This window comes from Ornithodoros turicata, chromosome 2 (genome assembly GCF_037126465.1).
Source record: "Ornithodoros turicata isolate Travis chromosome 2, ASM3712646v1, whole genome shotgun sequence".
In the NCBI taxonomy this organism is placed as follows: domain Eukaryota; kingdom Metazoa; phylum Arthropoda; class Arachnida; order Ixodida; family Argasidae; genus Ornithodoros; species Ornithodoros turicata.
In genome coordinates, this window is record NC_088202.1 from 130,201,652 (window position 1) to 130,226,300 (window position 24,649).

Sequence of the window (24,649 nt, forward strand, 5' to 3'; positions counted from 1 at the left end):
AGAAGGGTAGCCGTCGTTCTGACGTCACACACAAGCTAGCAGACGACGATGCGTCGTCTGCTACCAACCGTCCTGTTGACAGACAAGATTGGTAATGTACATTTTCGAAATGTAGGACTGGTTAAAAACTGTCGAGCATTTTAAAAATCTGCTGGAGTGCACGCATCTGCGTTAAGTTGTCTGCCAGCACTTCCACATCGTCTCGCCCGTCAGGCCAGTCCGCCATTTTGAGCGCAGAGTAACTCTAGCCGTTCCAAAATTACGGTCAAAGGTGGCTACACTGGAGTCACGTGATGATAAAGGCTCTGACGTCGTTACCCAACTCCCTGCTACTCGGGTTGAATAAGAAAACGCACCCTATGTGGCCTGGCCCAGAAGAAGAAGAAGAACCCTCTGACGTGCCCCCTTTTGGTCTACTGGTAACCAAACGTGCTGTACTGTCTATATGCTTTCTGCACGCGAATTTTGGAAACGGTGACGGTGCTGTAAACCAGCTGCGCGGTCCCCGCGAAATTTTGACGAATATTGCAAAATCTGTGCTACTCTGCGAGCACCACGAGTGAAGATAAAGTGTGTGCAATACTCTAAATGTTCAGCTGTGATGTCCATCAGTGTGGTGTTTGCACTCAGATCTGACAAAGGTACCTGACATGCTTTAATGGAACCTACTGTCGTATCGCCTTCACAGTATGCGAGATACCCCAACCCAGAATCTGGTAAGTCTGTTTCAGATATGTGGAGTACGTAGCTGTGTAGGTCAACATTTATGAGGTCGTAATTAATGCAAGCACCCGGCACTGGCCTAGAAAATGAACTACATTCAATATTCCAGTGTCAATCCCGTCCCACAAACAGGCACGGATCTACAGGGGGGTGATGTCCTGATCCCCCCTCAATTTCTGTCGTCACATAGTGCTTTAATCGGTGGCCCTATGCAGTGTACATAGCGTGCTATCAAAGACCAGACCCCCCCCCCCCCCCACACACACACACTTCCCCCTTAAAAAACCATGGACCCGCCCCAGCCCAGGTGCTCATGGAAGCTTGCGGGAGGGTGCCGTCCAAAGGCTCCAGCGCCCCACAGTATACGAAAACGTACGTGTTTCTATCGAAGCAGGCACAAAAACAGTATCCGACAGCAGTATCCAACTACTACCCCACTTGAGGACTTCGTTTTTTTTTTTTTTTTTTTTAAATCCCGTGTTAGCGCCGCGAAGCAACTGTGGCTATGAGCGACAGAGGACTTAGTACAAAAACGTAGCGCTACATAGCAAAATCCTGAATGACCTGAGTTGCTGGGTCCCGCACGCAAAGCTTTAGGATGCGGGGTGAAATTCCTGAGCGGTTGTACGGACACGGTTCTGATGATAATAATTTGTGGCCTAATTCGCGAGACAACTATTATCATGAGTGACGCCACCTGCACCCGGGCACACAGTATTTACTGTCCCTCGCTGAAGACAACGTATATAAGCGACTTATATCCTGCCACCAAGTTGCTGGCGGCCCTGACAGGGTCCATTGGAATGGTTGGTCCATTGATCCACCAAACAGAAGCTTATTTAGTGACCCTAGGATGAGTAGACGACCATGATACCAACTGATCCACGAGAGAGCTCTGGAGCAAAAAAGAAAGAAAGAAGAAAAAAAAAGAAACGGAGGGGGGGGGGGGGGGGAAACGAAATCAAGAAAGTACACGCTGCTTTCAATGGATCTGTGAATGTAAGCGCAAGTTAATGGACCAAAACGAAATTAACAGTATTGAAGGGACTATAAACAATGTTGCATGGCCAGTTCCAGAACGAAAAGCCCGAGAGGATGACCAAGAAAGACACAAGCAAACGATGTAACGATAAGAAAGATAGAGAGCAAGCTAGCGAGCTGGTGGCAGATATCCATAACGAAACCCGAGACTAGGGCAAAATAAATAACAAAGGACCTGAAAGGACCTGGTATCGACAAAGACAAAACTTTTCCTTCAAATTGAAAAGAGAATTGTAATGTACTTCTACATAAACGACTTAAAAAAAAAAACATACAAGTGGCCGCCCCCGGGAGGGCTCGAACCTCCAACCTTTCGGTTAACAGCCGAACGCGCTAGCCGATTGCGCCACGGAGGCCACGCGTGTCGGCACCGTTATTGTCGTTCAAAAGGCATATGACCATTTATGAGATTTAGTTGCGTTTTTTTTTTCTTTTTTGCAGCAGTTAATAGTGAGTTTTAGTGTATCGTACGCCGTTCGCTTTGCGTGTGCACGGTGAGATCCTGTACAGACACAAAATAGAGAGAGCACAAGTGTCCCGCTTCCATGCTCTGCCCGCTCCTGTTGCGTGCCCTGACCCTCGCAAGTGCCTGCAAGCTTGCTTTACCACGTGGCCACACGTGACTATGACTCACCTCACGGGTCGCGTTCGTCATCACGTCGTATGATCGGAGGTTTCCCAGCTTCCTTGCTTTCCCTTGGCTTCAACGGCTCAAAATTCACGCAGCTCGTCCGTATTCGTGTTTGTATTTACGTTATGTAACCGTGACAGAAAAATAAATAAATAAATAAAAAGAAAGTGGCAGACATGCATTTTGACATTTTAGTTTTTAATTGAGCATAGGCGGATCTAGGATATTTTTTTCTAAGGAGAGATGGGAGGGGGGGCTGCCTCGAACTGCATTACCTAAAGCCAAACAAAACTCTATGTAACGACGGACCCCCCCCCCCCCCAAAAAAAAAAGGGGGGAAATATTGTGTAATTTAATATTTCTGATCGGGCCAGCGTCTACGTTCCGCCCCCGTGGGGACAAGCGGGAAAGTTGTTCTCCCACATAATTTTTATTTTCTTTCTCTCTACTGTCGTCCTAAAGGCTTCTTCCTGCCCAATTCGGTAAAGTCCCTTGATCGATTAGTGTCTGTTTGGCGATCGTTCAGGCGGGCTTAGGCCTTGGCTGAGAGGTGCTGGCTATTGCCCCCCCCCCCCCCCCCCCCCGTTCAAACGAACCGGATAGGGATGGAAACTCTTCCAAATTGCAGAGCGGCCACGACTTCTTCGGAACGCACACCAACGAACAAAGTTATTTGTATGGTTGATAACGTGTGGTTAGATATATTTCACAAAAATCAATGGTCGGAAACTTTCCTAATGACAGTAATTAAACCTTTGTATGCGATAAGGGGCCAAGTCGACTTACCCCATTTTTAGTATTTTGTGATGCAATGACATCTAAATATCAGTATGTACCTGCAAAAGGAAATTCAAGGCCACCTTGCTGTTCATTCACTCGCTATACATGATGGTATAAGAAACAACTCGTGTAATTTTCCGGCTTTTTTTTTTTTTTGTTCGGTGCTTATATGAACCACGACTTCCACTGGAGAGACACTTTCTACCTGACATGATTGTGTTGGCGAGGTTACTGTGTGTTGTAACCTGAAAAATGTGCGCATTCACGCTAATGTGTCACTATGATGGTCATCTGGGGCATTATTTTCAAGAGTGCACATTGAGCGGGCCAATAAGCCCAATCGTGGTTGCTCCACTACACATGTGATTTGATCCCACATATCCTAGTATCCCCATCGTTGAGCCATCAAGGAATGACTTGAGAAACGCGTTTTTTCTACTCCAAAACCGTAGAATAGAAGTAGAACGAAAGAAATGGAAACGTACCCAAAACCCTGCGCACGCGGTGTTAGGGGAGAAGTCACGCACTCCATGACAACGAGGCCTGAGCTTGGGCACAACAACAAGGACGTAACATAACACAACTCCTAGAAAGTCACACCCCTGTTTTTTTTTGTTTTTTTTTTCTTCTGCTAATTCGCATACCATAAAACAATGCCACGACAAGCTTGTAATTGCTTGTATTACCCAGATTACTTCAAAGAAAATCGCATTTTTGAGAATGTTACACAATTTCCACTTCGAAGTTTGTATTCGATCCGCCCACTGAGAATATATACGCACTCAAAAAATAAGTGCGCCAAAATGTTGCTGCCTTCACCTGCTGTTCCGTACGAAAAAAGACGAAAAGGGAAACGACGCGTCGTCTGCTTTCCCGCGTCCGCGCTATCGCGCAGCGCCTAAAAACGCTCCTGCTGCCTCTCCCGATGGAAAGCAACCGAACGGTGCCAACGGAACGGTCAGGTCTTGATGCACATAGGGGGCCACGGCCTGAGCTGCGCGAATCGTTTGTGGGGACTGCAAGGATTACCGGAAGCTACTTATTAGCCTTTTATGGCACAGTGTTACAGTGGATACCTGTGTTTGGAATTGATTTTCTAGGAGGAATTGAAATGCTGGAGAAGTCTGTGCCTGGAAGTGGTCGTTCATGACTGGAGATGTAGTGAGAGAAGCGCGATTTTTATCAACCAGTGGAAGTTAAGCCTAAATCCACTGCTGTGTGTAGCTCAAGAGCGTGATATAGGATGTAGAAAAAACGGAAACATGTACGCCTTGTGGTAACCCTTCGAGTGAACAGTATAATGAGTGGAAGACCAAGGACGACTTCCTTTGCAGAAGGAAACAAGCAACCTCAACAGCCAAATTTTGTTGCGGGAGTAAAAATAACCAGTAAGTTTCAGAGCCAGTCGCTATTAGGCCTAGTGTCGGCCTGCTGTTGTGCAACATGGCGACTTGCATTCTCAGTGAATGATTTTCTCGAAATATAACCCTGTCACTAAGCTTTCACGACGTATAACTGCGAGGACGACAGCCTATGCCTTTGTCTGACCCGTGTGCCATATATGAGTTTGTCCGCCGTCATTCAATGTTCTCGGGGGGGATGGTCCGACCCTCTGCTTTCGTGGCTCTTCTCGTAGCTCAGTAACGCTTTGCAACTTCTTTTTACACTTAGCTAAGTAGTGAAAGCGACGAATTTGCTTTAGTTCGCCACGAACATGCAGTAGTGTTCTTGCTTGTCGATTTCTGGCAGTGTTTAAATGCTCACATCACCAGTGCACCTCAGCATGCAGCAGTGCTGGTGACGAAAATGCAACGCCAATGGCCTTTAGCTATAAAAGAATATTTGGGGAAATTAGTGAGGATTCGCAGTTTTATGTAAGGGAAGCATATATTACGTTCCAATACACCACATTCGACAGCTCGTGATGTGAACTGCTAGGGGTTGACCCAAACCTCGCGCTCGTATCCGATGTTTAATTTTGTCTGACGAACGTGCAAAGCAGACGGAGTCACGTGCTCCCTCGAATCGGTGTCGCGGGTACATTTTCACCTCATTTGCCTGACCTTGATATCTGGACCTTCTTGACGTTTGAAACTCTAAGCTTGTTGCTGAGAAGTGATCAGGATCGATAATTTGATTAGCCGGGTACTTTGCACTGTCATTGATAAGCACATTGTGTTCGTGGCTAGGGTGAAATCTTGACTGAGCTCAACACTGATGAAGAAGTTAATTTGTGATAATGCAGCAACCATCTGGAAAAGTCACATTATTTCACGTTGGACATTGAAAACCGTATTTTTTTCCCATCGTTTTTAGCGCATCAGTTACTTTGTTACCTCTCTGCAAAAATTGTGCAGTACCCATTGTAATATTTTTGGCTGCACGTTTAGTTGCCACCAGTGCCGTATGCTCGCATGTTATTTCATTTTTGGAAATCCTAGCGTGTTTGCTTACGAACCCAGTGTCCTAACGTAAGGCAGCAAGGATTGCTTGACCGTTTTCACCGTATTTACTACTATTGAAATGCATCGTCCGCAGATTCAAGTGATCTTGAACTCGAAAGCAATATCATAAACGATGTCACCGTGATCCCTGGTAAGTAAGCGCCAGGAGGAAGTGCTGTTAATTGTACGTAAGGCTATAAAATCATGCTAGACGCATGAGGGTAATGTGAGTAGCGTCTAGTAGTAGTCTTCCTGTGCTTGCAAGTGTGTATTGAGGGTATATTTGGCTTTCGAACATGCTGAAGGGTACTTGGAAGTCACAGGTGTACCTGGTGTTGCAGAGAATGACATAAAAAGTTTGAAATCTATGATTGCTCAAAGGGTCATTCTCCACTGGTCACGTAGCTGTCATTAAGGAGCCACACGTGGGGATTAGCATAACTGCAGCACCCCCCTCGCACGAGGCGGGAAATTGTCCGTGTCAAATCTGTTCATTTTCATCTTACCAATTTTTCTGAGTTCCAAAAGTTTTGCCTTGCTTTTGCAGCTGATCAATTGCAGGAAAGCGGAAGCACAAAAAGCCTGCACGCTACATAAAACGAGTTAAACCTGATGGATGTGGACTACATATTACTAGCCTATTGCTGTGTTGCCATTGTGTACCCTGCAATGTCTGTGCAGTATATTTGTAGACAAAGCCCAGTGGACAAAGTCACCACTTTCATATTTTGATTTTTTTGTTTCATTTTCATGTTGATGTACCTCTGAACGTTATTGGGTTTTGTTGGCACATTTGTTAACTCTTCTGTAGGCTGGTATTGAACAAACATTTTCGTCTCCTTTCTTGACGACAATAATAGCGTGCAAAGCTAGTCCATCCAACCGGAACCGCAAGACATCACGTTTCGTGCACTGTAATTGTGCGGATTTCCCATAGTCCCTTAAACGGGTACTACAGTGCAAAAATTTCTCTTAGCTATATGAAAGATTCCGTCATCAGGACAATTAGTGCAAAAAGAACTTGATTCACCCATTGCGCCGTTTGTAATTAAAACTCGAATAAAGGTGCCAATTTGGAGGTTCCTCTTTCCTTCCTCCGAATCGGCGCAGAACGTCAAGGGTACGTCACCCACAGTGCGTCCAGTTGTCAAAGGAAATATGTTGCGGGAATGGCACCTCCCCGCATTTCTTTGCCCAATCAACGAGGTACGAAAGGAGCCCCGACTTGGCTGTGACGCGTAGGGATACACCTCTCCGGGACACGCACGTGTATTCTGTAGTAGTGGAAGCTTTTGCCACTACCGCCATACAAGGTAACGGGAAGAGAATCAGCGCATCAACGTGATTGAACACAAAAATTATAGGCAACGCTAAAAAGAACGATACTTTACGACTACACAGTCAAGGAGAGAAGTCCTACCAAGTGCGAGCGGATCAGCATGGATCAGATGCGACGGTTATAGTAGCGTCGTTATGTGATTATGAAGTTCATCTCTCGTATTCTACGTTCCACAATGCTATTCCAGACAAAAAATACGGTTTCTAGTCAGACAATTCTTGAAAAAAAATCCATACGTTATCTTCATTGGCAGATGGGACATTTCGTCATAGCGACGTATCAATTTGTTATCTTGACGTGAAACTCCTCATTACACACACCTCACAATCAGCGCGCCGCGAAATAACGCGCACTTGTCATTCTTCCTGCATTGCATTGCGAGTGCATTTGAAATAATGAGCGTTGAGTACAGAATATACCTTCTTCCAGTAGCCTATGAGACCCACAAACACCAACCCCTTTTGAGGCCCCCTTTAATGATCCTCGAAGCACTAAAGTCTTACCAGACCTTATGTTGCGTAGAACAAGGTTGCACTGGTAAGGACCTTGTATGCTTAGTTTGGCCGTGCACAAATGTGTTTCGAGCCAGCCTCCTTCGCGAAAATGTAAATTCTCAGAAGATGACATTTGAGTTCTCGTATTCCAAGTTTGTGGATGAAATCTACGAAGAGAACAATTTGAGCTCGGGCAGCGAGCACAAAAAGAAAAACATGGACGAGAGCTCAGCCCAGACTGTTCTTCAATTTCTAGTTGACCTTCCGCAATATGAGGTCTTTACGTGTTTTTCCAAGTTTTAGTTTCATGCTGGACGTTAGAAGCAAAACAATGGTTCAGGTTCGGGGAAGTACGGTACATTCACAAGTTTTAGTTAAGAAGTAACATGGAAAAGTACAAATTTTTGCGATAACTTAATTTCGTGATCAAACTTTTTTCGCATAATTACGGTTCCAGGAAATATAGGTAGCGTGGTTGAAAAAAGTAGGGGCACTGGAATTCGCAACGATGTGAACTCCACAAAGACAAATCGACTTGCTTGACTACCTTTAATTTCACAAATTTGTTCTTGTCAAGCCTTTCTATAATTGAAAGGCCACTTCAACATCAGTAGTTCGTTTGCACACTGTATCATCACTTGGCATTGCAGATACCTGCTTTCACAACCAGCACATATGTCATTATTACAGGATTGGAGTTCATGATAATCCTCTATAAGCCAGCCAGCATGTAGAGGCTTCATGACACTGCCGGCAGTGTCATGAACCCGCAATCTCCCTGACCCCATGATTTCCGCTACCATCTGCTTCCACAGGAACTCGCGAAATTAAGGCCCTGCGAAATATTCCCAAAACATGCTTCCACGTGAATTACTAAGACTGCGAAATCAACCACTTTTACAGTATGTGGCTTATGATATCCTTCTTAATTGACTTCTATGTTTTTATCCATCTTCACTTTCACCTTGAAGCCATCGTAGTGTGTTCGGAGAAACTCACAACATACAAAAGAGAAATGTCCAGCAATCAGTTGCATAATCACAAAACAGGCTGCTTAAATGGCGTGACACGCTTTTATTATTTTCGTAGCGAAATGTTAGTTCATCGTCGGATTCCTGCCCGTGTTGTTGTTGTTGAATGGCACAATGTTAGCTTCGAAGCAGAAGGACTTGTGCTAAAGGCCTCAGACGAAGAAATCAGTGTAGATGTGAACTACATTTCATAAAATTGTACGCTGTGCAGAACTTAAACGCTCTCACAATGTGTCTCTGCGTAGTTCCCAAAGTTATGCATATGCATATGAGGCTTCCGCACATGCAGTGAGGCATCTACATAAAGGTGCACATATCCAGCCAGTAATGTTTGCACATGGCAGTCAGGCACTTTGAAAGTGCAACCTTGTACTACTGTCTATCAGTGACTGACTCATACTTTCATTCATTTTGTTCATTTATTATTTCAAATCTTTCTTTCCCCACCTGCTGGTTTTGTTCGTTCCATCGTTCTTCACTCTATTGTCCGCCACTTATTTTGTATATCAAGTGCAGTTCACGTTGTCAAAAGTTGAGGCTAACCAGCTCTTTCTCTTTTTTGTCTCGTTTCTTCCCTGTTCTTGTTCACCGTCGTTCTTGGCATGCCATCCTTCCTACCTGACTCTCTACGTTTCTCTTCAAAACGTATCTCCCCCGTCTCGGTAAATTTCTTTTGTTCTCCCCCTGTGTTATTCCGTCATTGCCGCCCCCCTCTCCCCCCATTTCTGTTTGCTCCCATTGTTTTGAAAACCTCCAAATGTCATTCAGGGAATTGGTGGTGGTGTTGTGCCACAGTCGAGCGCTAGGATATCTGGGGACAGCAATCTCTGCTCTGCCCAGCCACGGGCTTCAGCGGGCTGCCAGGGCACTGTGATGGATTCTACCATTGCTCCCACACCGTCGGCTCACAGTAAGCGGGTGTCGTTCGTTGTCGTCTGGTGCCTCCCACCCCCAAACCCCCTTCGCACTGTCCATGCACTGTTCTCTCCATTATGGTACACGTATGAGTGCGCTACACGTATGTTACTACTACACGTACTACTACGCTACACGTACTACTGCTGAGTCTGTTATAACGCACGCAGTGTTTGCAACTTGCAGCTGGGCTCATCCAGCTGCCAATTTTTGTAGTCGAGTTAATTTTGAACCAGACATGGAGGTGGGCTTAGTGTCCCAAGTATGGGCGGAAAGAAAAAAGACTGTTTGAGATGTTGATGAGTTGAGAAAATACTGAAAATTTCAACTATGTAGATGATGCTTTTCAGACAGAATTAGCCATATTTTGTAACATTTTATGTGGTAAAAAGAGTACTGTTTATTTATTTTTTATTGAGACCAAGAGGGTACAATAATACACAGTACAGCTTGTTGAAATAGCAAGAAAAAAAATAACGAAAGAATGAAGCGCAAAGTCAGAGTAACTATTTAATACGTGAGCTTTTGGGCAGAGCCTGCCCTTCTGCAGACAAAAGAAGCATTTAAAACATTGCTTATGTAATGAGTGGGATCGGTGAGAGAAGGAACCAAAGAATGAGAGAAGCAAAGCAAGGATGGAATCACAAAGAACAACAACTTTTCATCCTTGTGTTGCTCCTCTCATTCTTTGGTTCCTTCTCCTACCGATCCCACTCCTTATATAAGCAATGTTTTAAATGCTTCTTTTGTCTGCAGAAGGGCAGGGCAGGCTCTGCCCGAAAGCTCACGTATTAAATAGTTTCTCTCTCATTCCTTCGTTATTATTTTTTGTTGAATAAGAAAAGTTTCAGGAATTTACACCTGAGAGTGTACAAAAACTCATTTCTTGGAGGTCACGTGATTACTTACGTGCTGTGTCGCTGTCTGATTGGAAACCTATAAAATGCATGTGTGTTAAAATTTCACGAGTTTATTATCTGCTAGAGGTGACATTGAGGGTCGGGGCTTCAGAAAAAGAAAAGAAAAGCCAAGTAACAACAGTTAAATGCCCGAAAATGACGCACGTGCGGTACCTCAAACCTGAATACCCGAACGAAACATTAATGACGCGCCATCAGAGTACATTTTCCGCTTCTCCAGAACGAAAGCAGCGACACCTATCGAAATGAAACTGGCTTTGTTAACTCATCAACTGTTAAACAGCTCTGACATCATCCACGTTTGAGATGCCAGATGTACGTCTTTGTCCATCACTCAAAGTTGATTAGCCGCACATTAACTACATGAAGGCTTCCGTCAATAGACTGAACCCGAGCTGGAAAACGGGCATCAGTGTGAAGACCTGGAAACAAAAAAATTCTTCACCGCTTCTTTAAGCATTGCAAGTACTTGACCTAATGCATGTATACACAAATAGAGCACATGTGTATTCGGGTAATGTAGAGAGAAAATATGATGGGGGGGGGGGGAATACACATCCATTAAAGTATGTGTATGCATACCTTTGCATAGTCTGAGGGATGCCTTGCTTATTCGCAAACACGTAACCGCAATGGACGTCCCAGAACAAATTTATTTAACGGCGCGTATAAAAATCTTCTACCGTCATATACATGTCAACGTGCCTGTGGCTCCTAAAACTTGGTCAGTCAACCTTCACTATTTTTACATTTGATGTTCCTGGCAGTCTCCAACGCCTTCATTGCATCACAGGCGCTTGTTGGCAGATGTTCAGTGCCCTGTGATTGATCAACAATCATTCTGTAAACAGTCCACATCCAGATGGTTTGAGGCTATTGTTTAGTGCTCATTCTGTTCACTGCTAATTTGAAAGCACTGTGATGAATATCGCCCTGCATTTTTATGGATGAGATCAAGTTGTACCTCCATGGCACGCATGAATGTGCTCGTTGACACTTGGTTGGAACGTGAAAGTGACCCCCTTCGATGTGTTTGTGCCATAGGCAAGGATGGCAGCAAGGTTACGGCGGTGTTGGCAACGCCAGGTCAGGGCCCTGATCGGCCACAAGAGGTGTCTTATGCAGACACCAAGGTGATTGGCAATGGCTCCTTTGGAGTGGTTTACCAGGCGCGCCTCCTCGATACCGGGGAGCTGGTTGCCATTAAAAAAGTGCTGCAGGACAAGCGATTCAAGGTGAGCACCTCACTTGCTGCTGCGTTCTGTATCATATTTTTGTAACATAGTACTTAACAAAACCTCTTTCATCCTGTTCATCTTTTCAGAACCGTGAACTTCAAATCATGAGGAGGCTAGATCATTGTAATATAGTGAAGTTGAAGTACTTCTTTTACTCCAGTGGTGACAAGGCAAGTTGTGTTCTTATTTATGTGTCCTAATTCGTGTTCAGACACGTGCAAGGAGATGATAAGAACTATCTCTGTTGTAAATCCTGAGGTTGTCTAGTATCGGAATAAATCTTTCATACAATCTGCTGCCACATATCTTGAGATGTCAGTGGTTGTGTACAGGCATCCGTACGACACCTCAGATGTGTCAATACTGCCCATACATTATCAAAACTGAGACTTATGCTGTTTACACTGTGAAAAGTTATTTTACATGTTGTATCAAATGCTTTTGTGTGCTGTGTCTAGCAAAATAGACACGCAAAAGATTTGCACTGTAAAAATATCTTGTGAAGGTTCTCTCTGCATATGACATATGTGAAATCCACCAATACTTTACTCTAAAAAATGGTGGTATACTGGTGCCATGATGGCGTCTTGATGTTGAAACGGGTCATGGTTAAGTCATTTTGTGCAGTGGGTGGCCATGCAAAGTGAAAAGTAATTGCCAAACAGTGTTATAACAACCTCACACAGGCAGTTGGGACAATTTCTCGTAGACTGAATATTGAATGGCAAAGCAGGTTCTTGCCACTTGGCAATGATAGTCTCGGCAGAGCATGCATGGATCAAGTTCAGTGTTAGCAAAATCTGGCAACTTGTCACTGCACTTCTCGATTTATGCGCCGACCAGTAGACATACATGAAGCAGCTTTAGTGTGGCTCAAAATGCCCAAAATGTTTGACCCATCTTTGGGGTGGGCTACCACAGGCAACCAACACTGTTTTGTCTCCATCTCACTGATTTCCTGTCTTCTGTCGGTGTTTTCGTATCACAGTAGCTCCTGCAGCTCCTCATACGCTCTGCGGCCAATGGCATTATGATCTTTGTTGTCAATGCGCCATTAAACTCCTAATCATCATCAACATCAGCGGCCAATGGCGATGTTCGTGCCACAGGTGGGGGTAACTCATAAAAAGTAATGGAGAAAATCTGAGACCCAAAGGGGGTGGCTCTCCCTGGATCTGAATAAAATTGCCCTGAGGCAAGGCGTAGATACAGGAGAGCTGTGACACCACGCCAGACTACATGCTTTACGTTGTATTGTTTGTCCGATTCCCCCCCTCCATAGAACACGTACTGCACTTGAGACATTTGCGCTGAATGGCCAAGGGGCTGCCAAATTTATTATTCTGCATAATCTCTCTAAATACGAGGGGCGTTCAAGTCAAACTGGGACTTTTCATTTTTCGCAAAAGTAAGATGATCTCACAGGCGAGAAAGTAGTTTTATTTTTCAACGTAATCTTCAGCTGCACTAATGCACTTGTCCCAGCGTTTCACGAGGCCTTGGATGCCAGCAGCGTAGAAATCCTTACCGACGCGTAGCAGCCATGATCGGACGGTATTCTTGACCTCGTCGTCGCAGCTGAAGTGGCGGCCCCAAAGGAACGCCTTCAGTGGCCTGAACAGATGGAAATCGCTGGGGGTGAGGTCTGGACTGTAAGGGGGATGTGGCAGCAACTCCCAGCCAAGTTCCTGTAAGGTGCGTGTCGTGAGATGCGCGGTATGCAGGCGTGCATTGTCTTGTAGGAGGAGGACTCCTTTGGTGATGAGGCCCAGCTTTCCGAAACTGGAGGTGTTCATGAATGATAGTGTTCAACGTTCCCGCAGAAAGGTCTGTCTTTCGAGCCAGTTCGAGACATGTTATCCGTCGGTCCTTGAGGATCAGGCGCTCCACAAGTTGGATGTTCTCGGGAACTCTGACACTGGGCTCTGAGCCGCCCTGGCCGGGATCGTCCTGCACCGATGTACGACCGTCTCGGAACCGTTTGCACCACTCAAACGCTTTGCTGCGGCTAAGTGTATCGTGGCCATACTGAGCCTGAAGTCATCTGTGAATGTCAGATGACTTTACGCCTTCATTCACGAGAAACTTCATGACAATTCGCTGTTCGATGTGCGCGCTCACCTCGTTGTCGGCCATCTTGTGTAGCACGTGTCTTCTGTTTTGCACAAACTTCGGACCACTGCGTCGTGAATGTGGAGGCCTGTCGCGTGTGAAAATGATGAAAAAGAAGTAGCGGGAGCCATTTGTACACTCAGGAGACTTAGAAAGTCCCGGTTTGACGTGAACACCCCTCGTATGACCGAGGCGAGGAACAGAAGAGAAGTCGCGCCACACTACATGCTTTACATTGTGCTGCCTTCTGAGTAACTTCCGCCTCTCGTTTACAGAAGGACGAAGTCTACCTGAATCTTGTTTTAGAGTTCATCCCGGAGACTGTGTACAGAGTAGCAAGGCATTATAGCAAATCTAAACAGACTATACCAATATCGTTCATAAAGGTGAGTAGTACCTGCATATTTTAAGGTCCGTCAATCGTGCAAGATTTTGCGTGTGTTACCATTTCTCTGCACATTACAGCTGTATATGTATCAACTCTTCCGGAGCCTAGCATACATCCATTCCTTAGGGATTTGTCACAGAGACATAAAACCTCAGAACCTCCTGCTCGACCCTGAGACAGGAGTCCTTAAGCTCTGCGACTTTGGCAGGTACGTAACAAGGTGCCTCAGATGGGCATTATAGTAAAGAAAAACGCTCGATGCCGCCGATATATTAAGCATAGACCCTGAAGTTTTAGGGTTAAACCCGATTTTTCCCCGAATTTGCACCCCGAATCGAGGTTCACCGGTTTGGGGTTTAACCCGATTCCTACCCGCAAAACTGCACCTAAGCTAGGCACCTCACGGCAATGAAATACTAATTTTTCACAAAATACACGGTTGATCTCAACATCTGATACTCTGGATAGGCTGTACAACGAACGTTCGTTCGACAGTAGAGCCCGATTTATCCCCAAATTCAGTCTGATGGTAATTTTACCCCCCGAATTTGGAAAAAAATAAAACCCGAAAACTTCAGGGTCTAATTAAGCAGCACACTGCCCTCATCTCTGGCGCTGTACCTAAAGGGTTTGAGAGGGACGTGTTAGAGGAGGTATCTAGATGGGAATGATCCTAATGGTACCTTCAGCTGGTCTTACCTATCTCTGAGCTGGAGTTGTAAGTACGGCTCTCATCCTAAATCTGTGCCGAAGGGATCTTGCACAAGCAGAACTAGAGCCTTGCGCGGGTTGACTTTTCCGCGCCCAGCCCGACCCGACCCGACCTGGGTGCATTGAAAAATGGACCGGCCCAGGCCCAGGCCTTCACGTTTTTATGTGGCCCAGCCAGGCCAGGTGTCTCGGCGAATAGAGCCCGGCCTAGTATTTCCAGCCATGACGTACACGTTTCTAGCACTTATGAAACAAATTTTCAAGTAAATTTATAAGAATAGAAGACACAGGCACAAACATACAGGAACTCTCGGCATATTAACAACACAACAGCACGAGACCAAATTAAATCCAGAACGCACAAAATCGGACGCACAAAAACGGGCAAAATCGTTATCGTTACACTAGCAAGTTTTTGTGGAGGTAGAGGATGCTGCCGACAAACTCCTCCCAGTCTGGAGCAATGTAAAGTGGCTTTCAGAATGTTATAGAGGGTCGAATCATATGCATAATGCAGTGTCCCTTGCTAGTTTTTACAAATACATGCACAGGAATGACGCAAGCACATGATGATATGAACTAATCGTCCTCCATTGCATAGAATTAGCTGACCCTGTCGAACCTGACTCTCAGAAACATATTTGTCTGCCCGGGCCTGACCTGGCCGGTAGCACATAGCCAATAACAAGCCCGGCCAGGCCCGGTCCCGTGTAGGGCTCTAAGCGGAACACATCAGCCACCTTGGAGCATCGAGATGATGGATGCGTAACTGAACACGACTTCCGGTTTTCCGCCGATGTCCAAATGGAGGAGCTTTATGCAAAGTCAACCATGCTAGTACAAACGCAGGGACTTGGGCTTGACGGAATGTTTAAGTGAATGTGAAGCCAAGGAAAGAACCGCTTATGTTCTCAAAATGTGATGAATCTTAATGCAACACCTGTGTATCTAAGTCTTCTCGGTGGAAGCACCCGCAGTTGTGTGACTGGAGCCCTGCCAAATCTTGGAACTACTCTGACAGGGCAGACGAGCATGCTCTAAGTCAGAGGCAAGTGCTCAAAAAGGACTCGCATAATGTGATTAGAGCACTTTGTTTTCGACGAGCCGGGCACAAAGTGTCTCGCAAGAGCGCTCTAGAGCGATCAGAGGTGACCGGTTAAGGATACCAAAACTCTGGTTCGGAGGATTAAGGTGAACAGCCTTTGTTCTTTTGGGGAGCTCTGTGGGGGGAGGGATGAGTGGGCTACCCTGAAATTGGCAGCATATGTAGATAGAAGAGGATTATAAGGAATAACAACAAAAAATATTACTGTAATCATAGTGTATCGGCTTATTTTTTTGTTTCCTTTTTTTGTAGTAATAGTTTGTGCCTCTTTTTGCAGTGCAAAACTTCTTATAAAGGGGGAACCGAATGTCTCTTACATCTGCTCGAGGTACTACAGGGCCCCAGAGCTCATATTTGGAGCGACTGACTACACCACCATGATTGGTAAGGGATTTAGACTGTCCCGGTTCTGACAAGTGTGCTGGTTACGTAAGTGTATGTGCCGACAGTACATACTAAAAGACAAGTTTTGTGTCAAATCCAGCGCTTGCTTTGTGAACAGGGGGATATAAAGGAATGTTGAATGTAGGGGTAACATTCGGAGATGGACCACTCATAGTAAAACAAGATATGTGATGCAGTTCGAGGGACGTACCCCAAAAAGCAATACAGAATTTTTTTGTTTCTGTGGGGTTTGCAGCCACACTCTTAAAACAGGACTTCACTGCATAGCACACCGACAAGCCAAGCAGCCAACCACCACCCCGAATGACATTGTTCTGTCCCATGACTGGTTAAAAACTGGAGGCGTACGCCTCTTTGTGACACTTATGTAGCTCCGTTAATTGTCACAAAAAGTTGTATGCGCCACACCTTCCACAGATCAGTAGTGACAACGGTATCATTCTTTGTAATCATTGTCCTTCACTATGCTATGTGGTGGAGTGCTGCTTTAGGAGTACAGTAGCCGACCGATTTTTCGGACTTCCATGGGGAATGGTGACCTTCACCATCGGATTTTTCCGGACAGATCGAAGTCCGAATGCTCGATTTTTTTGGACCAAAACACTTGTGGAGAAGCACCAACATCACTATTTTTGGCACTACACGGGCAACTTCAAAACCATCATTTTGGATTGCTCACTTTGATTAGATTGGTAATTGGAATCCTAAGCGAGACTTCTCTAAAACTTCTGAGCCACAGCTCTAGGTGACGAAAGGCTTTCAGCGCCAGCGCTTCTGGGAGCCGTGCGTTAGGACGCTCTCCCGAGTTTCTGTTTGTGCACCCTGTCGCTGTGCGTCAGCTTTCGGGGCACGTCTGTTCGGTAAACTGTGCACTGGGAAAGTGAGTCGAACTCTGCAGGCGATTGCCCTGACCATCCACAACCGTCGACTGCAGGCATGGTGAACGTGTTGTCACTATCGTCAAGTATGCGTGACGGACCTATGACGCTAGCAGAAATGCGTATACAGTAAACTTCGTTTAAGTCGAAAACGGTTTAGTAGAAATTCAATTCTAACTCCAACCAATTCAGATGCACCGTGCACATGCTGTATTACCGCTTGGCAAATAACCTACGCTTTGGTCGAACTCTCATAACTCGAAATGACGCGTACCGCAAACAAAAAGCCGGTCCCGAAGCACATTTTTCATACTTTTAAATCGAAAACGACAGTCCGCCACTGCCATTTTGCATCTGAACCACTCGCATTCGGCTTTGGATCGGATTGGGTCGTAACGCTGCCTTCTGGCCAAAAGAGCCGAAATAATCCAACACGGAGCCAAAGCAAGACAGGGCGAGGCCTGTGGCGGCATTTCAAGAACGGCATGAATGCTAGTTGCAGAGACATGTGCGGGTAGTGTGGATGCAGGAAACTGGACATAGTTGTGTCTGCCTTTAGAAGGCGAAGATGTCAACGCCAATTACAACGCCTGATTATTTTTAAGGTTGTCACACAACTGTTTTGTGAAGCAGTAAGACAAGGCTCAGTTTTGCCTACCATGTCTAGTCATACCGTGTAATATAGGTACAATAAAGCACCGATTTTGTGTTATTTTCTAAAGTCCTTTTACCTCATTCTCAGTTATCTGTTCGAAAAACAGAGATACTGACTGCATATTTGTGCAAGATTGCATAAGTCAAAATACTGCATAAGTCAAAATACTGCATAAGTCAAAATACTGCATAAGTCAAAATACTGCATAAGTCAAAATACTGCATAAGTCAAAATACTGCATAAGTCAAACAGACTGCTCTGGATATTGGAGTTTGAGTTATCAGTAGTTTACTGTATAAATGGTATCGTGATACACAGCGCACAGTTCTTCTTTGGTGCAGCTGTTGTGAAAAAAGGTTGAACTTAGTGATCGTCGGGTTTTTCGGACTGCTCTATTATTGGGACATCTTTCGGGTCACCGTCAAGTCCGAAGAATCGGTCGGCTACTGTACTAAGGTATGCCACTCTATGGGGAAAGTTGCTGCACTGACCCTGCAGCATCTGTGCGGAAGTAGTTTAGTCCTGCTGCCACAGACTTCATTCTCTTAGCCCTTTCCCGAGGTTATTCAAGCGCCACAAAGTAACATCATAGAAGGCTCCTGTCACATTTCTACTTGTGTAGATATATGTCATATTGCGAGCAGAATACTACAGTAAAAACCCTCGTGAACTCGAAGTCTAGACGGCGAAGAAATTTCAAATTAAGCGGGCGTTCGAGTAAGCGAACCTGGGCACATGGTGAAGTAAAATACTGTACAGTGAACCCTCGTTAATATGACCCCCGATAATCTGACATACGCGCTTTACGACCATACTCCTGGGGAACAATGCAGTGAAACCTCTGCAAATCCCCCCCGTTAATATGACAATTCCGCATTATGACCAAAAGTTTCGAGAACGACCATGGTCATAATAACGAGGGTTCACTGTATAGTGGTGAAGAATATTTATTTGCCGAAAAATTCACTTATCTTCGTCTGCCGCTTTCCAAAATTGACATCGCACGTCACTGTTCTATCGAGATGCGATACAAAGTCCATTATATCGCAGTGTGTGCCGTTGGCTTATACAAAATGTTGTACAACATTCTGATCTTGCAACATTCTGATTCCGATCTTGCACTAAGAAAGAATAGGGTTCTTCGTTTTCGGGTTAAACCTGATTTTTCACGATAGTTTCCCCCCGAACAAATTTTCAAGAATTCGGGTAAAACCCGATATCTACCTGAAATCCATGCGGCCCTTCAACTTGTCGTTCTCGGTAAACCGTCGGAAAAGTGAATCATAATATCAGCAAAGAGAGCTATTTATGACAACCTACTTGTCCTCTGTTTATGATCCCCTCCTGCAGGAGTCAAAGACGAGCTTTTGTGGAGCTTGGGCAAGTGTTTGAATCCGCGGTCATTCACTATCCCGGTTCCGAGCGGAAATATAAATATTATTGTTTCTCGTCCCAGTGTCACAGCAGTGGCAGTTTCATATGCCTTTCGTTTCACCCGAAAATTCCCCGGTGAGATATCAAACAGACATCATAGCGCCCGATTTCTTCCCGAATTCTTGTGTAAATAGCACCCGATTTTTCCCTCCCGAATTTGAAAAATCATAAAACCCGAAAACAAAGAACCCTAAGAGAGAAGTTCCGAAAACGACAGCGCACGTGCAGGTTCCTCGCCGCCGTTGTCACCCTGTTCATTTGCGCATGCCGGTTCAGAACGATGAGAGTTGCAGCACAGGCCTGTTCTGTGTCTTCCATCCTAACGTACACTTCAAAAGACGCAAGGCCCCCCTCCGAGCTCGCATCGCCGGCAGGAGCTTACAGCATGTTACAGATCTCGCGGCTGCGATGATCGCCACGTTTTATTTCATCGTCGTTGTCTCATACTTCATCCGCGGGCTGTCTCCACAGCCCAAAAGCAAGAAGTGGACTCAAAAAGTGGATCTCAACAAAAGCGCAAAACGAAAGCAAGCCAAAACGTGGTCTGCGAAATACGTTGGCACAGCTGGGATGTTGGATCTTGCTGGGTGGCAAGGAAGCGCGAGGAGTGAGGAGGTTGTGCCGCTTGATTGGTGGCTCGGAAAGGGAAGTCAGCAAGAGAATAAGCACGTGGTTTTTATGGCAGGTCGTCGTTGCGTGGGTCGGAAGTCGATGGTAGATTATGAAGTTCGGTACTGCAGACCAAGTTGTGGGTCCTAGCAGGTGTGGACAATCTTGAATGACGACTGTTTCCTCAGGCAACCTGTTCCAATCCACCGCTGTGCGTTGCAAAAATGAAAACTTGCGATCGTCGACTTTGATAACTGTACTTCTAGAGACATAGCATGACTCAGTCTCCTGCATCCTGTAACTCGTTGAGTTAAAAACTTTACAATGTCACATTCAAGTTTGTGATGAAGAAGCAAAATGCAAAAATTTGAGCCTTGCCCTTCTACGAAGCACAGCGAGCGTCTCAAACTCACACTTACACAATAAACCATTAACAGAAACATGAAGGGAGTTGCCTCAGGACGAGAGCCGCCGATATTTTGAACAGAGACTGTTCTTCTGGGCAGAGGAAGCCCAGGAGAAGAACAGTCTCTGTTCAAAATATTGGCGGCTCTCGTCCTGAGGCAACTCCCTTCATACTTCCCTACCAGTTTGCTGGATTTCTACCCATCTACATTAACAGAAACAGTCCTTCTGTAAAGAATTAAGCGGGATACCAGTCAGTTTTCCTCAAATTATTGCAACTCGTGAAGATGGAAACGCTGCAAGCCTTCAATTTAACCAGAATTTTGCCTGAAGCGAGATGGAATTAGCGAGGTTCTATCTGTTCTATATGTCTTCTATGCGAGGTTCTATGTGTCTTCTATGCGAGGTTCTATGTGCCTTCTATGCGAGGTTCTATGTGTCCTTTATGCAAGGTTCTATGTGTCTTCTATGCGAGGTTCTATGTGCCTTCTATGCGAGGTTCTATGTGCCCTTTATGCGAGGTTCTATGTGTCTTCTATGCGAGGTTCTATGTGTCCATTTTTTGTATGTCACTTGTTGCACCTTCCTGGATGGAACTTCTGGGGCGGCACTGCGTGATCCACCTCGAAGTGGACCTTTTTCACATACGCATGTTATCCCAGCGGCTCTCCAGCGAACCACACTCAGCAAGCATGAAAACAAATCCACGTGGGTAGCTCGTGGACCGGACCAAAACCGGTCCAGAGTAGGACCGACGCGCTGGGCTCGTTTGCGCAGTCTCCCCACTGGTCCCCACTTCTGTCGTCCCCATACTGTGCCGCCTAGTGAAGACGGAGATAACTCTCTCCAGCGCCTCAAGGTCATGCGCATACACATAGGCCATTGTGGAAAAAGGTCCATTAAGCATCTCACTGGTGATCCAGGTCATGGGGGGAAAGCATTTTCGACTGTGTTTAGATATCTGTTCAGTGAAGCTGGTAATTAATGATGTTTGCAAGACAATTCATTACTCCTTCAACAACAGTGATTGTGCTGAGAGTGCTGATAATGACGCGAATGAGATGAGTATAACACTGACAATTTCTTGCAGATGTGTGGTCAGCTGGGTGTGTGTTGGCAGAACTCTTGCTGGGGCAGCCCATCTTTCCAGGTGACAGTGGGGTGGACCAGCTAGTGGAGATAATCAAAGTGCTGGGCACACCCACCAAGGAGCAGATCCGTGAAATGAACCGAAACTACACAGAGTTCAAGTTCCCACAGATAAAGGCACACCCTTGGCAGAAAGTAAGCTCCCCATCATGAAAGTGAACGCGTAAAATATGCTATACAAGTAGGTCAAGGGACTACTCATCTCTCTAGCTTCCCCCTTTCTCCATTTGCGGAGGCTGTGCTCTCATTGGTTGGGCTTCAGATAAGGGGAACACAAGTCTTAGGTGGACCGCGTGCATTCCCGCATAGTTTCAGCATCAGTGACAAGATGTGGCAACGAGCGATACACCGAAACAACTATGTATTTGATGAATTACTTGGCCAGTCCTCCCTTACACATTGTCATAGCGTACACCCTCTGTCATGCCTACAGCTTTGAACGCACTCCTGCCTAGTGCAGACAGCCCTCAGTGTGTGAGGGTCATTCTTATGGAACTGTCTGTAAAAAGTGGTCACTGCTCACATGTCCAGGTGTTTCGAGCTCGTACACCTCCTGAAGCTATTGACCTGGTTTCTCGGCTACTGGAATACACACCTTCGGCGCGCACCACACCACTGCAGGCATGTGCTCATGCCTTCTTTGATGAGTTGAGAGAACCTGGCACACGGCTGCCAAACGGACGGGATCTGCCACCTCTTTTTAACTTCACTGAGCAGGGTGGGTGAGCTTCTTCAGTCTGTGTGTTTCTAATGAGCCATTAGGTTCATGGCGACATTTTTTTTGACTGGTGTCTTTTAACATTTTTGTACCGTAGAACCTCTACAAGACTAGTCCCTGCATGTGGAGCACTTCAGCAGTATGAATAAATCTGTTCCAAAACCAAATTCCAGTGTGCCAAACAACAAAAGAAGAAAAATTTGCTTTTGATTAAGGCTGTGATAAAGTTTGTTTTCAGTGCAAATACAAGTTTGAATAGTTATTTTTCGAATATATAATACCAAATGGAATACAGTCCATTTTCGTTGTTTACAGTGGAATAGCTGATGAAACAGTCTGATATTGCCGCATATACAACACAGCTATTTTCCGAAAGATATTTTGTCAGTATTCACGTCAGCGGTTGACATTTGTTGTCATATTTCATGCTAAAGAGCTGCGGTGGTGGATCTTACGTGAGCGGGTACAGTGCACATGCGAATACTGTCAATCTTATCCGTGCTCACCTCTAACCATAAACTCACTTTAACTTGTTTACTTCTATTACGGCCTCTCTCTTTTGTGAGTGATGAATCGTCGTTACTTTCGACTTGCAAGACATCGTTCTAGCTCTTTGTGTCTCTCGACGTCATTGCTTGAGGTAATTGCTTTTAGGCTTCCTGGAGTTATGAAGCTCTCTAACTTATAAACACATTACGAAATATGTATACATATTATTATAAAGAGCTTCAGCTATTTTCTCTTTTGCATATCATTTGTAAATATATTATGTCAAAATTACATACATGGCAATGTGGCACATGCAGGATGCAAGACAGTTATTACTGTAAAGGGACAGGAAGGACATGCTCACGATTGTCGACACTGCACTGTGGTGTTGTAAGATGAGTCACTCAAAGTAGCACGGAATTCATTTTTAACACCCTGTTTTCTTCCTATAAAACTGTTAAGGAGGCCAGTAAGATGCACCATGCGAAGTAATTCACAACACAGAGACATAATTATCGCAAAAATTGAATTTAAGATACGCCACAAAAAGTGACCGTGCGCAACGGTGGTGAAGAGCAGTACCAGCCTGTGATCTGCCTGGAACCTCGCGCCGACGCTATAAGGAGAACGCTCGCCGATTGGCCTACAGAAATGTTGTCTGCTACTCGGCAGTTCGGGATTCTGATAAAGCCTTTCTCCTTGCTCGGTAATGCTTCGGCTCCTTCTATCCCCAATTATCCGGGAGAACTGGCAAAACAGGTTTACGGCGGCAAAGGGACAAGGCGCTGACCCCCCACTGACCGGCGAACCGGAACGAGTTCTGCTTATACCGTCATCGGTGACGTGGCATCATTTCTCCATATCCTCGTTATAGCTGGAGTGGTGAGTTAATGGTGAACGCGCGGAGCTATGCTTATTTAATTTTTTTTCTTTCACTCGTGTACCTATGGCCCTTACTGCCCACGAGGAGGGCAGCTTCCTCAGGTTGCCAAACCGTAGGGATTGTACCGGACCTGTGCCTACCTTCGTACATCGCCCCCCCCCCCCCCCTCACCATTTCACTGTGTGTCAAACTGTGTGTCTGTGCGATAAGTTAGACGGATGTGTGTACCCTGCTCGCTTGCGCATTCATAAGGGAAGACCGCAGTCGTGTTCCTCTCTACAACGATAACATTGTGGGTAGATGCTACGAACACGAGTCCCTCCTCTCTTCCTACTCGCACCTTCGTCGCTGTATACTTTTCAGTTAACAGATTTCAGTTCCCGGTGCTCGAAGGCTTGTCACCTTTTGCTGGGCGCATCTCCTGCATCCAGTCCTCCGCCACAGTAAATCAAAATGTAAAACACTCCTCTTCTGGACGAAAATTCGAATCATCCCTTCAGTTCACTCTCAACACATAGCCACATCATCGCTGTCCATGTGTCGTTATCATGACCTGTGCAACTTCACTGACTGGTGCCTCGCACACATATATACGCTGCCATGCTGCTGGAAGGAACTGTCAACGACCCAAACATCATTACGAGCGACCACGAGGTCCTTTTTCATGCCGCCGACACGGACCCGTGTTGTCAGGCGTGCGCTTTTACAGAATGAACTGGAGAGCGCAGAAGGCACGCGCGGCGCTGGGAGAATGAAGACAGTTTAGAAATCGTTTGGGAGATCAAACGGTAGCGTGGAACAGCATCATTTTTGCCCCATGCGCTTACACATACCGCCAACATCTCAAAGTTGCGATAAGTTGATTTCAGTATCACGCATACTTCCGTGGCCTTATCACGTGGCACCATCGTGATGCACTTCCGATTATTGCTCCAGTAGCACTAAGCATTTGAAATCTGTCCTAGCCTCGTTACGCTCAGTTTCCTGGAACCCCCCATACTGGCTGTAGAAAGACGTATTTCACATCAGAAATGAAATCTTGCTGCAAAGGATGCGTAGGGCTCTTCGTTTTCGGGTTTTATGATTTTTTTTCAAATTCGGGAGGTTAAAATCTGGTGCTACTTACAAATGAGAATTCGGGGACAAATCGGG

General features: G+C 45.6%; 1 protein-coding gene and 1 non-coding gene across 6 annotated transcripts in view; one reads left to right on the forward strand and one right to left on the reverse strand.

The window, feature by feature from the left end:
- Positions 1-434: 434 nt before the first annotated feature.
- The window catches only part of LOC135386135 (glycogen synthase kinase-3 beta-like), a 29,362-nt gene continuing 5,147 nt past the window's right edge, over positions 435-24,649 (forward strand). Inside the window, exons 1-10 of one of the 5 annotated variants that reach the window (XM_064615896.1) lie at positions 435-716; positions 5,714-5,770; positions 11,363-11,553; positions 11,643-11,726; positions 13,944-14,054; positions 14,134-14,264; positions 16,150-16,256; positions 21,349-21,542; positions 21,939-22,125; positions 22,223-22,374. In XM_064615896.1, the coding sequence (XP_064471966.1) occupies positions 659-716; positions 5,714-5,770; positions 11,363-11,553; positions 11,643-11,726; positions 13,944-14,054; positions 14,134-14,264; positions 16,150-16,256; positions 21,349-21,542; positions 21,939-22,125; positions 22,223-22,239 (1,137 nt within the window). In that variant the 5' untranslated portion in view covers positions 435-658 and the 3' untranslated portion in view covers positions 22,240-22,374. Of the gene's footprint in view, positions 717-4,106; positions 4,564-5,713; positions 5,771-9,251; positions 9,394-11,362; positions 11,554-11,642; positions 11,727-13,943; positions 14,055-14,133; positions 14,265-16,149; positions 16,257-21,348; positions 21,543-21,938; positions 22,126-22,222; positions 22,375-24,649 lie in introns of those variants that run through there. The other 4 variants (XM_064615892.1, XM_064615895.1, XM_064615894.1 and 1 more) reach the window with 4 other exon arrangements.
- Trnan-guu (transfer RNA asparagine (anticodon GUU)) lies at positions 2,047-2,120 on the reverse strand. Its single transcript has one exon. It is a non-coding gene; the product is annotated as a tRNA-Asn (tRNA).